Below are 14,382 nucleotides of genomic sequence, written 5' to 3' on the forward strand. Positions count from 1 at the left end.
GCATACTTCAGTCAAGGGCCTAAAAGGAAATGAGGCACCAGATCTAAGTAATTTCTCCTTCTACCCTTTTTGGCCATTTAATTGGTTTGTATGAGAATGTGCTTTTATAGAAAACTAGCGTTTGCTTCTGGGAAAGAGATTCTTGTTTTCATTTAGCCTAGGGCAGCCTACCACATGGAAGACTTATGGAGCTTTGAAAGCTTGCAGTGTGTGTTGTCTTGTCCCCACACTCCTATCAAATAGGCCTGTTAGAAGGAAAGAAATGTTTGCCTTTGTTTGATAATCTTTCTGAATCCTGGCCTACAATAGGTGACGTCAGTTTTATATGTCTGTCTGCTCCAGTGACTCTATTAGTTTTTAGAAGGGAAAATCCTATATTATACCCCTTTTCAGAAAAAAGTCATCCATCTATTTACCCCTCCTCCCCACTTGCAGTTTTTTCCTGTCACTATTCTCTTCTCCACTCCCAGTATACACACTCACACAGTTCTCCCGGTAAGCTAAGTTAGTAGGGTAATGGACTAGAATTTATATAGTTTGAGAGCCAGAAGAAACCTAAAGGTCATCTTATTCTTCCATCTTATTTTAGAGATGAAGAAAAAGCAGCTCAGGAGTTTAAGTGACTTATTCCAAATCACACTGTCAGTAGAGCTAGGACTAGAGTCTGAGTGAGCTGACTCATACATTTGGTTCATGTTTTATGAGTCAGGGAAACGTTTGGAGACTTTCTGACCTTCTAAAATTCTCTGAGTGAGAGAATTCTCTGATTGAGGCTTAGAGAATGAGAGGGTCTCCCTGAGTTCCAGACATGACTTTTCTCAAGAAGAAGTAGGGCCCTAAATCATCAGGGAGAGACCACCAGACCATTTAAGGACTTGATTGACACTGTAACTCTAGAATAGAGGTAAAACCCAGTAAAAATCTAAAATATTTTTTAATAATAGTATATGTTTTGGGTGCTTTTTGGTTTGAAAATCATATGAAACTATCACACACTTTTCTAATTCAGCATATTTTGGAGGTGATGTTTTGCTATTTCATTCTTTTTCCAAGTTGGTAGCTTTTGAAGTAGAGCGGATTAAAGTTGAAGAAAATAACCCGTTGAAGATGATAAAGCATGTCAGAGAACTTGCTGAGCAACTGTTCAAAAATGTAAGTAAGTATATTTATTTAGATAGTCATTAATTTTAAAGGTATTAATAAAGTATTTTGTTTGAAAAACTGAAAAGCTTTATCTTTCTAGCAATAATCTTTTTTCTGTGACTTAGAAACCTTTGGAACTATAAGTTACAAGATACTGCTGTTGGTACTGTGTATCAAAATAGACCTCATTTTTCAAAGTGATTTTCCTGTCAATCACTTTATTTTGAAAACATTTTAGTCACAATTTTCCAGTTTGTCATTCACCCTCATTTTGATTTTCACTCAGGTCTCTGCCTTCTTAAAAGCATATTGAGCATTTTTAAGACTTAAAGATTAGACTCATTGGAGACCAGAACTACCTCAGACAGAACTGACCAACGTACTCTGCTTTAGCTTGGTGTGGTGATTGTCAACTGGATCAGGAAAATCAGTTGAGTTGAATTGTTTTGAACAGATAGGGAGTGAAAAGCTGAAAGAAAGAAAGAAAGCCAGCAAATTGTCGAGTGACCACAGAAACTGAAGGGTGAAAATATTCCCTGTATAGAAGAAATGCAGTAAATTTAAAAGATTGGGATGTACCAAAGTGTGAAATAATCATATGGATGCCAGGAAAGACAAGTACCTAAGATGACAGGACATTATGTACAGTAGACAAAATGGATTTTGGCTGATGATTACTAGTTATGCCTCTTGCTTGTGAAGCTTTTCAGAGTTGAATCCTTTTACCAAGAAAAGGAAAGTAAGTGGGAAGTATGATCTCCCAGGGGAAATTTGAAGGAAGATGTATTTTTAAGGAAATATGGTTCAGAAGGATTTGGGGTTGGTATCCTGGTATTATTTAACTTAATTATTTGAATAGATGGACCTTGTAGGACATTAGTCAATGCTTTGTTGCATCCATTCAAAATCTGAGAAATCTGAATAAAAGCAGGAATACTGAAATGTGTTTCTCTGTTTCATATTATTCAGTTATTTATGAATTTTATTTCGGAAGTTTTTTTTGTTTGGGGTTTTTTTTTTTTTTTGCTGAGGAAGATACCCTCTGAACTGACATCTGCTGCCAATCCTCCTCTTTTTGCTTGAGGAAGATTCACCCTGAGCTAACATCTGTGCCAGTCTTCCTCTATTTTGTATGTGAGTTGCCACCACAGCATGGCTGCCAACAAGTTGTGTAGGTCCTTGCCCAGGAACCAATCCCAGGCCGCTGACGTGGAGCACACTGAAATTAACTGCTGGGCCATGGGGCTGGCCCCATTTCTGAAGTTATTTTAAAATTTGTCCCTTGGACTGATATCCTAAACTCCACGTAATACTGTCTCCAATATAATAAATCTATTTCTTGATTAGTATGCTGAAACTTAAAAAAGAATTCTGTCAGAAGGAAAACTTGTGTTCTGTACTGGTCTTTGCCATTTATGGGCTGTGCAGAACTAATGTATAGTGTGATCACATGAGAAATTTCTATTGACTTTTTGTAATAATAATAAATATTGAGTATTTAGCACAATGTGCCAGGCATGAGATTAAGTACTTTACATATATCATCTCTCATCCTCATAACAATAATGTAAGATAGATGTCATTGTACCCATTTTAGTGGAGATAATTGGCTCAGGATCATATGGCTATTAAGTGATTGAGTCCAAATGTTAAATTCAGGAATTTCCATGTATCCATTTCCTAAGCCTATGTTCTTTCACTCCATTAGGCTGACTCATCTCCAATTGGAAAAATAGTGGTATTTCCAGTGACTGACTTTATACTTTGTTCTTTATAAAGCAGTTTAACATACTTTCTCATTTGATCTTAGAAATGACCCGTGAGATAGATAGGGCAGGTGTTGGTATGTGAGGAAACTGAAGATTAGAAGGGTTTTTTCCCTTGCCCACTAGGAATGATTTATTGATGGATTTCAAAGAATAGCAAAACATCAAATGGGAGTCAGTGTTTGAGACTCTGGGACTGATCCCTTTAATAACTGAACGTTTATTTCTTAGGTCTTTACAAAACTATTCCAGAAATGCAAAATTTTATAGCCAGAGGTGAGCAGAGCTGCGGTTCTGACACAGGTTTGTCTCTATGACATGACTGAGTACACAACGTATGTAAGGAAGTGGGCCAAACCACTTTGATGCCAAAATGAAATAAATTCCTTTCTTGCCATCCTAGAACTTAAATTTTATGATACATAGCTTACACTAAGCCAACACAAAACTGAAAATTGCAATAATATAAGTATCTAGTAATTATACATTCTTAAAGGTTAGTGTACAACACAAACAACTCCAATCCTTTATAAACGACACTTCTAAAGTGAACATCATGAGGGATTGTATTACTAGGAAGAGATGGAAATTGCCCTTCACATGTGATCTGCATTTCTTGAGCCCTTATTGGACATTTTCCCCCACAATCTAATTCTGTTCCATTTAATTTAATCAACTGCATTGATTTGGTATCTATTTATTAGACACCTACTAGTGCCAGGCATTTTCTAGGTGCGTGATTCCCCTAATATCCTTGAGAGAAGGATGTACTACATGATGAGTGAGGATTTGAGAATATCCAAATGGAGTGTCATCAGACTTTCTGAGATTCTTTCTAGTTCTAAGATTCTAAAGTACGTCATAGTCCCAACATTCCTGAAGTAAATACTTTACAAAGTTATAAAGCAGAGCACGATGGTAAAGTTACTTTCTTGGTTCATGCAGGAAGTTGAGGGGAGGGCGGAAGGATGGTCTCAATGCAAGGAAAATAATTCAGATGGTTCTATTTTTAACTAGTCAGTTCTGTTTTTTATCACATTTCTAAAATTCCCTTTTGGTAAGGAAGAACCAATGGTATAATTTGACTGTTTCCTTATTATTAGGTTAGAATTGAGACCTAGTGATTCCATTCAGATGTTTGTAAATACTTTATTGCACTGAAGTCTGGTATGTGTATCTAGCCTCTCTCCTTCACTTCCCTTTGAAGTACCTCAGTAAAGAACCTTAATTTTTCCATTTCTTCTCACAATTCCTTTATATTATTTTTTAGTAAGTAGGTATGAATTGTAGGAATGTGAATAGATGTGAGTAGGATGAATTGTAACTAGGTTTAGCAGCTCTTTTAACTTTCTGGAGCGTCCTAAATAATTAAGAGAAGTATTTGGTGACTGTGGTGGACAAGGGGAATAGGAAGGCAGAAGGAAAGGAATAAATTCTTTAGAGACAAATTGCGTAAGCGTTAACAAGTTGGTAAAGTTTATACCATGAAGATTATTGGCTAAACGTCTGTATAGCTTTTCTTTCCATGTCCAGTCGATAATACTGTATCTGCCCACTTTGGCTTTCAGAATCTTCGATGTCTGCATGAGCTCACGTTTAGCTACTTACCTACTCTATCCCTGTGATTCTTGATGTACACTTTTAAAAATACAACTAACTGCACACGGAATGAGAACATTAGGATAGGCCAAGACAAGAACTTAATAAAGCCTCCATTCCAAGGCATCAAGAAATCAGTTGGACATGTGTTTTACTGTTTTACGTAGTAAAGTTTTTCTAATTTGTTTTGCATCTGCAATAGTATATAAATATTTGCTAGACTGTGTAATTTGTCTGACAGTTTTCTTAAAAGTTAAAGGAAAAATGAGAAGACTTGGACTTTCTTATTAAGTAATATGGGGTTTCTGTATGTGCCTTGTGGGTATTCCATCGCCTAGCATTGAAACAAATAGATTTTAAAAATAGATCTCTTAGCTAGTCACTATATGCTCCGTTGGTAGTTGTGGAAAGAGTGCTTTTCTTAGACTGAAGCCTCCATCTAGAATCGTGAATTACAGCAGTGGTTCTCAACAGGGCAAACCCTCCTCCCCGCCTCCAAATTTGGCAATGTCTGGAGACACTTTTGGTTGTCACAACTGGAGAGGGTGTGCTAGTATCTAGTAGGTAAAGGCCAGAGATGCTTCTAAACATCTTACAATATATGAGACACCCACTTCCCGCCCCCACCATACAAAGAATTATCTAGCCCCAAATGTCAATGGTGCCAGGGTTGAGAAACTCTGGATTAGGGCAGCCAGCACATTAGATGTTAAAGTCATACACCAAATTTATTTGTATTAGGGATGAAACATCAATTCAGTTGAATGATCATTGAAAGGCCTGTGAGGATGGAAAATTGAAGGTTTCATTCCATCAGTGTTGTGTTCACAGCCAGTCAACTCTAAATAAAGTCCAGTTACATTTTTTCAGCGTTAAACAGCTTAGTCCAGTGCTAGTATTGGTTTTGGCTGTATCTGAAAGCATTGGTGTAACTTGCTGTCCCACACAGCTCTAGGTATAATTTATGCACTGTAATAATTATTAAATACCTAAATTAATATGGAAAACTTGGTAACCTCTAACAAGGTCATATTGATTTGTCATTCACTGCTGAGACCAATGTGTAGGAAGGAAATTTTTTTCCCAATGTGGCTATTGCCTACTTTGGTTTTCCAGTAGAATTTGAGGTTTTTGTTTTGTTTTGCTTTGCTTTTGTTTGAAGTGCTTTCTCAGCCTTGTTTTCTGTAAGCCCTAGGCATAGTCTCATTTAGGTTGCCAAAAAAAGAGAAAAATCCCTATTTCCAGACCAGATGGTGTGTGTTCTTTTTTCAAGTCTGAGAAAAATCATTGTACCTCCCATTACTGTAGTATACTCTTAAAGCAGGATTACAGAGCCCATTTCTTGAAAATCATTACCCAACTTCAAAATTCCATCTAAATGATAGTGCGTTTGCCAGCTTTCTTGGCAGTCATCTTGGTTGCCTTCGACAAGATTGTTGCCATGTTTACCATAAGTGTTTAGTTGTCTAAATCTTTGGTTATTACTTTATATTTGCATTTCTCTGCAATCAAAGGTCAAAATTTGGCTACTTCTTTGTTCAATTGGAAAACTGAAAAAAACAAAATTGGACTGTGGTTTTTAATGAGCTCAGTAGTCTTCAAGGGACTGGTTCAAATGCATTCAGAGTTACAAGTAAGAGGTGTTCCTAAGAATATGCAAAGGTCAGTGAGCCTTAAGCTTCCTCTCATTTCTGCTGTCTTCTCAAAGGTCATTATGTAACCAAGTTGGATGTTAAGGTGGTAAATGTGATCCTTTATATTTACTACACTGCCCGTTAGAGGGCAGCAGTGTACAGACACAGCAGCCAGAAATCCAAATGCTAGATTTTGAAGTGTGAATCTTCCAAACGCAATTGAATATATTATAATTTAGTAACTTTAACCCACGGTCTGAATTTTTATGTACAATACCTATACAACTACAGGATAGCCTCAGCTTTGAACTTTGTTTTAAAATGATTTTAAAAAATGCTTGTTATTCTGAATTGTATGTGTGGATTTGGTTTACAATATTTCAAATTGCTTATGAGAAGAAAAACGCTATTGATGACTAGTAGCAATATCTTTTCTTTATTAAGTAACTTCTATTTAAACCCTTATTAAGTACTATTATTATTAATGTTGTTGTTGTTAAAATATAACTACCTGGTGATATGATGGGAACCTTGGGAGAAAGAGATGGTTTTAGTTTTAGAGGCCTGGTGATGTGCCATAGAATATACAGTGAATAAATATTTTTAAAATGAATGTACCCTAGACTTTTGGAGAACAGCCTTCAGATTTATTCTGGGGAAGTGTGTGTGTGTGTGTGTGTGTGTTGTAAAATCTTTCCTCTAATAACTCATTCTGTCCTCACAAGAACCTTATAAAGTAGGTACTATATTATTATCCTCATTACAGATGAAGAAACTAAAACACAAGTGCTAAGTGAGTTGACACTGTGCCAGATCACTCTACTAGTAAGTGACTAAGCCGGGATTTGACCCAGGCGGTCTGACATCAGAGACCATGAACTAAGAATACTTTGTCGTACTCCTCTCTCACTGAGTTTTCCAGCCTTTCCCTCTGAATTGTAGTGCACCTGTCTTTATCACGTTTTTGCACACAGTCCTGTTTCTGGGCTCTCTATTCCACTAGCCCTTTTAACCCTTCACTAGTACCAATTGCTATAGTGTATTAACTGTTAAGAGTTTATGTACATTTTAATATATGGAAAGTTTGACTTCACTTACTCTAATTCAGAATTGCCTTGACTGTTTTTGGATCTTTATTCTTCCTTATAAAGTTTAGTATGAACTTGTCACATTAAGATTTTGACTAGAAGCAATATGTTTATTCTTATTTTTTCTAAACCACCTTAAGTCATTTTTGGAACAGGATACAAGAATACGTAGTGAGAGAGAGAGAATATAGCTAGAAAAGATACTGGCATCACTAAGAAGATTTCTTTTCTACTTTTATTTTTCCATGTTTTAAAATTTCTCATAATAAATATTTGCATCATGGAAAATATATTTAAAGTTTCAGTTTTTCTTATAAAGAAAATAAGTGTAAACAGAAACAGATGTAGTGAAGAATGTACTTTAAATGATTCTGATTCAGACCTCAAAATTCATATAAATTACCTCCCTAGCCTGAAAAAAAATCTGTTAAATGGGTTTTATAAAATTGATATTTATAATTTTTTAAAAAACAAGATATCTTAGATGTTGTGCGTAAAGAGCAAACCTACTACTTTTTGAAAAGGGCAGTTTCAGAAACTACGGACTAATGATGTTGGTGTTAATCCAGGCATAATTTTAGAACAGTTTTTTCAAGATATAGTTTAGAACGTGGTGATCATGAAGACTTGGCATAGGAATTTACTTATTTATTTTTCCCTGCATTTGTTAATGATATATAAGAGGAAAATACAAAGCGTGTATGAGGGCTACTTTGGCAAGAACAAGTTTCATATCTGATACCACCTTCTCAGGAACTTTGTACGAGAAGCATAAGTATATCCTTAGACCAGGTTGTTTATCCAGCATCGCATAATGAGTAGAGCAAAAACTAGAGCCCAGGTTTTTTGACACTTAAAGGAGTATTATTTCCATTGTATTGCTGGCATATACTACCTGTATCATCTGCCATAGCCCAAACTTTTCTTTAACTAGATCTAGGTCAAATAACCAAAAAGGAATTGTGGGAAGCAGTTCTAATAGATGGTGACAGCTGGCCATTTTAACTGTCCAGAGAATGTGTAGGGTAGTATTGGGCTTAATCTATAACGTGAATAACATAGGTTCAGGGGGAAAAGGGTTTTTCTGGTTGCAAAAGATAGTAAATGCTAGAATTGGTCTAAGAAAGGTTGTAAAGCAGCCTTCCCTAGAGAACGTTATAAAGATGGATTCCACTCTGCCTGTGGTATTTGAAATATAATCTTTCTTAAGTAGGTAACTGGATAAAAGTCCATGCCAACCCTAAAGGTCTATGAAAATATTAGCTGACACATTTAATTCAATTACTGCAATCCTAATATATATTCAACATTGTTTACCACTTATTAGGATACAATAGGAAGTAGTTCAGGGTGCCTGCCATGTGCCAGGCAGTTTCTAGATGCGATAGGTATACAGCAGAGCACAAAAAATATTTTTTTAATTGGCTGTAATGTCTGCTCTTGTGGAACTTCATTTTAGTGAGAGAAAGATAGACAATAAAGTAAAAAAAAAATTATAGTATGTGAGGAGATGATAAGTGCTAAAGAGGAATATATAATAAGGGGAATAGGGAGTGTGTTGGGGGGTATAATTTTAGATAGGGTGTCCAAGAAAGGTGGCATTTGAGCAAAGAAATGCAAGAATGGAGAGAGGATGCTGTACAAATTGGTGAGGGGGCGCACATTACAGGCAGAGGGAGCAGTAAAATACAAAGGGCTTGAGGCAGGAACAAGAAGGCTTGTGTGGTTGGAGCAGAATGAATGAAGGAAACAGTAGTAGCACATGGTCATATAGAAAAGCCAGATCTTGTGGGGCCTTGTGAATTATTGTAAGAACTTTGGATTTTATTCTGAGTGAGATGAAGAGCTGTTTGAATGAATAGAGTAGTTAGGTAATGATTTAACAAACTTTTAGCTAGATCACTCTGTCTGCAGTGTTAAGAATAGAGTGAGGGCTGCAGCAAGGGTGAAAGCACGGAGACCAGTTAGGAGACTGTTGTTCTGTAGTAACAGAAGATGTTGGCTTGAACCAAGGTATGGTTGAAAAATGATCAGGTTATGAACATATTTTAAAGACAAAGTCCGAAATGTTTGCAGAGGAATGGATAATTGAGTGTTAGAGAAAGGCTTTAATATAACTCTAAGCTTTTCACCTGAGTGAATGGAAAAATAAATATGCCATTTATTGAAGTGGGGAAGACAGTAGAAAGCAGATTTGGAGGAGGTGACGATTAAATGCTTTATTTTGGACTTATGTTTAAGATGTTATTTTAAATCTAAATGGAAATACTATATGTAGGCAGTTGAATATATGGGTATGGAGTTCAGAAGAAAGCTCAATTGGAGTCAAAAATTTGTGAATCATTGGTGTTTTTATGGTTTAAAGATTCGAGATGGGAGGTTATCACCAAAGAAGTAAGTGTAAGTAGAAAAGAGGCCAAGGTCTGACCCCTGGAATATTCACAGAGTTAAGAGATTAGAGAGATGAAAAATACATAAAGATGTCACAAGAAGACCTAGAAACCAAGTGAAGAATGTGTTCCTGGAAGAGGAGTGATCACCTGTGTCAGATGCTGCTGATAGATCATGTAAGAAGTAGAAGATTCTGGTGTCTATATTTTATGGCATGTGCCTGAATGTATATACGATCACTCATGTCTGATTTCTTTTCATGTCCCTCTGAACTCCCACTCCCTCCCTGACAATCTGCCATTGTTATTTTAACTTTTGAAAATTTTACCCATGTTTGATGTTGCAGGAGAATCCAAACCCTCATATGGCATTCCAGAAAGTTCCACGCCCAACAGAAGGATCCCACTTGCGAGTTCACATTCTTCCTTTCCCAAAGATTAATGAAACCCGGGTACAGGAATTGATACAGGAAAATCTTGCTAAGAACCAGAATGCACCCCCTGCTTTAAGAGTGGAGAAGAAATGGGTTGTGCCAGCAGGTCCACCTGTTGGTATGTATTTGTCTGTTTGTTTGTTTTAAAAGTAAACGTTTTATCAAGATATAAGACACAAAAACTAAAGTTACGCAACCTGATGAATTTTCACACAGTGAACAAACTCGTGTAACCAGAATCAGAGCATTAGCAACACCCAGAAACCATTCACTACCTCTCAAAGGGTAACCGTTAACCTAACTGCTACCACTATAGAATCTTCTCTTTTTTAAAAACAGCTATCTTGAGATATAATTTACATGCCATAAAAGTCACCCATTTAAAGTATACAATTCAGTGATTTTTAGTATATTCACAGAGTTGTGCAATCATTTTAACTAATTTCAGAAGATTTTTATTACCCCAAATAGAAATACCCATACCCTTTAGCAGTCACTCTGCATTTTCCCCCAAAACCATGCCTTCCCCAGCTTTCAACAGTAATCTACTTTCTGTCTTTATAGATTTGCCTATTCTTGACATTTTGTCTAAATGGAATCATACAATATGTGATCTTTTGTGATCGGTTTCTCTCATTTAGCATAATATTTTCAAGGTTCATCCATGTAGCATGTTTCAGTACTTCATTGCTTTTTATGGCTGAATCATATTCCATTGTATAGCTGTATGTCACATTTTGTTATCCATTCATCAGTTGATGGATACTTGGGTTGTTTCTACTTTTTGGCTTCTGTTAATAATGCTGCTGTGAACATTCATATGTAAGTCTTTGTGTGGACGTGTGTTTTCAGTTCTCTCAATGTGGAATTGCTGGGTCATATGGTAAGTCTATGTTTAATGTTGAATGTTTTGAGGAACTGCTGGACTGTTTTCTAAAGCAGCTACACCGTTTTACATTCCCACCAGCAACATACGTGTGTTCTGACTTCTCCACATCTACTCATGAGGTAGAGCATCTTTTCATGTGCTTATCGGCCATTTTTCTGTCTTCTCTGGAGAAATGTCTACTCCGATCCTTTGCCCATGTTTAAATTGAACTGCTTGTCCTTTTGTTATTGAGTTGGAAGAGTTCTCTATATATTCTGTATACAAGTCCCTTATCAGATAAATGGTTTGCAAATATATTTTCCACTCTGGGAGTTGCCTCTCATTACTGATTTTTATCTCTTCTTTTTCTCCAGCTATTAAGGGAGATGTATTAAAGTCTCCCATGTTAATGGTAGAATTGCCTATTTCTCATTTTAGTTCTATCTATTTTTTTCTTTATATATATTTTTTTTAATTAAGGTTATGAAAGTTAACATCCTTGTGAAATTAACAGTTGTACATCATTATTAGTTTTTCTTTATATATTTTGAGGTTGATTTATTGGATGCAAATATATTTTAAAATATTATAGCATCCTGGTGATTGATCCCTTTATCATTATGAAATGTCCTTCTTTGTCTCCAGTAATGCTTCTTGCCTTAAAGTGTACTTTGATGTTTATATAGCTACACAAGCTTTACTTTGTTTAGTGTTTGTATGGTTTATCTTTTTTTATCCTTTCATTTTTAAACTTTTTGGGTCCTTATATTTAAGGTATGCCTCCTGTAAGCAGCATGTGATGGGTTTTTTTAGCCTGTCTGACTATTTTAGTATATTACTTGTATTTAGCTCGTTTATATAAATATAATTACTGATATGGTAATGGCTTTAATATAACTTACTGGGTTTTTTTGTTTCCTTTTTAAAAAAACTTTTTCTATTGCAGTAACATTGGTTTATAACATTACATAAATTTCAAGTGTATATAATTATGTTTCGATTTCTGTGTAGACTACTTCATGTTCACCACCCAAAGATACTTTTTCTGTTTGATCCTCCTGTTTTGTGTTTTTCCCTGCTTTCTTTTGGATTAATAAATTATTTTTCTTATTCCATAATTTATCTATGTTAACTTGTTCTTTATACATTTGTCTAACTGCTCTTTTAGAGGTTTACCTAGGACTATAGCACACATCTACTTTTGTCAGTTCAACTTTCACCAGAAGCTCTGCTGGTCAGCCAGCCATCTGCCAGCATTAAGTCTGGATTCTCAGCCTCTTGTTTTTGCACCCACTGTTGGCAAATCTCCTAGGGAAAAAATGGATGTGTCTCCAGTCTTTTCCCTTCTTGGGAATTTTAGATCCTCTAATCCTTGTGCTTATGTAGCTCTCTGATATATTTAAATAGAAGGTTTTCCATTTTATCTGACTTTTATAATTGCTCCTGGTAGGAGTTTTAGTTTGCTACAAACGGTTCCATCATACCTGAAAGTGAGTGTAATTTTATTATTAATGGATACCAATATATTAATTATATTATTTATATAGTAATGTTCATGATTTATGTATTATTAACATTTGTGTTATATTACTTATATAGTTACTGTTAATATTATTTATTTAGTAATGTTAATTTGCCATTATTTTCCTAAGAATTAACAGCTTTTACTTAGGAGTTGTTCGTACTTTCACATAGAGAAGACAACAGAGAAGGTAGATATGTTAGGGCAAATAGTTACTTTTTGAAGGAGTTGGTCGTGTTATTTTAATATTCATTAGCTTGTTGAATGCTTTCTTTAAATATTCACATGAACAGATTAGAAGTTTGTTTAAAATTTAATTTGCTTGAATTCTAGCCTTAACTGTCTCAATATTATCTTTGTATAATCTCTTTACTCTCTTCATTTTCAATCACATGAAATTCTTTCTTTAGATGCATGTGGAATGTCTCGCTGTAATCAATGAGAGTGGTCCATATGACTAAGTATTTGGCCCTGCATGCACTTCCTGTAAAACCAAATAAATGAATGAATGAATGCAGGGGCCTCTGTCCAATTTTCTGGTTCATTTGGGTTGATCAGAATTAGGATTTCCCTTGTACTAAAGTTAAAAGGTGTGAATGTTTTATTTTACATGATACCTGTTTAATGTGAGTGTAGAATTGTTCTGTCACCTTAAGAGGCATTCACATTTTGAGAGGTTATTAGTTTCCACCTGTTCCTCAGAGGAGCCAGAGTAGTGATGATCGGCTGGAACTAGCATTTGAAAGCCAAAAGCTTAGAAGGGAGACGCTGGGAAGTCAAATGCCCATAGACCAGAGTTGTTATCACGCATTCAAAAACTAGTGTTAGAATGCCACAACTGAGGATTTGGCCAGTCCCTGAAGTGTCAAAAGCTCCAAGTGAAGAACTTTCTTCTGGGAGCAAACTAAGTCCTAGTCTCCAAAAGAAAATAATAATTCCCAGATGGTAAACAGATTCATTATAAGAAAGTCTGGGTTTTTTAATGACTCATTCTAAATAAAATTTAAAATACTGCTAAAGAGATTTTAAAATTAAAAGTTTATAAACATAGCTTAAAGATGTTGGTCTCTTAATAGAGTATGCATTATTGTTTGGAGACTCTAAGTAAAGTTTTCTACTGTGGTATAGATCAATTTCTATTTCACTCCATGCCGCTGACTTACATGTGGGGGAAGCCCGAGAACACACAATTATGAATGAGCATTTCAGACAGACAAGTCATGTGAATAATCTATTTAATCATTTTGGTCATATAGAACATTAATGTTACATGATTAAAAGTGATTTGAATAAAACTGGTAAAATCTATTGTCTAGTTAATTATATTGTACCAGTTGATTTCCTGATTTTGCTAAAACACAGTAGTTATACAAGATGTTACTACTGGGGGAAGCTGGATAGTGAGTGCATGGATCTTCTCTGTACAATTTTGCAACTTTTTGTGAGCTTAAAATTATTTCAAAGTTTTAAAAAGTTTGAAAAATTATTTGAAGGATACAAGGTTTCATATTGATGAAATGAAAGGAATGCTAATGAGGTAGATATGATAGTCTTTCTTATTAGGTATGGGGGGATGTGAAGGGACTATGCCTTTAGATTCCAAGAACAGCCATGAAATATAAGGAGTCTATCTTTTTGGCTTAAAAATTGTTGATACTACCTCATTTGTATAAATGGTATAGTTCTTTGTGAAATTATACTTTTTGTTTAACAAATACTACTTACATTTATATCCTCTAATATTCTTTTAATAAGTTAAACTTATTTTAAGTAATTTTAGTCTATGTAATAGACTAGAATTATTCAACCTTATGGTAAAGGTGACAAGTACTAAATTCACAAGACTAAAAAGTGACTCTCTTGAGTTTGTACGGCAGTTCTTGGGCTATGATCATTTCTCTTTTGTACAGTGCTTCTTCAATCCCGTCTACTCAAATT

General features: G+C 35.3%; 1 protein-coding gene across 5 annotated transcripts in view; it reads left to right on the top strand.

Moving 5' to 3' along the window:
* Positions 1-14,382, top strand: part of SBF2 (SET binding factor 2) — a 463,187-nt gene that overhangs the window by 274,334 nt on the left and 174,471 nt on the right. For all 5 annotated transcript variants that reach the window (XM_046684984.1, XM_046684986.1, XM_046684988.1 and 2 more), the window contains 2 exons: positions 1,054-1,152; positions 9,968-10,172. In XM_046684984.1, the coding sequence (XP_046540940.1) occupies positions 1,054-1,152; positions 9,968-10,172 (304 nt within the window). The remainder of the gene's footprint in view (positions 1-1,053; positions 1,153-9,967; positions 10,173-14,382) is intronic.

The sequence above is a fragment of the Equus quagga genome, chromosome 14 (genome assembly GCF_021613505.1).
Source record: "Equus quagga isolate Etosha38 chromosome 14, UCLA_HA_Equagga_1.0, whole genome shotgun sequence".
Lineage (NCBI taxonomy): Eukaryota > Metazoa > Chordata > Mammalia > Perissodactyla > Equidae > Equus > Equus quagga.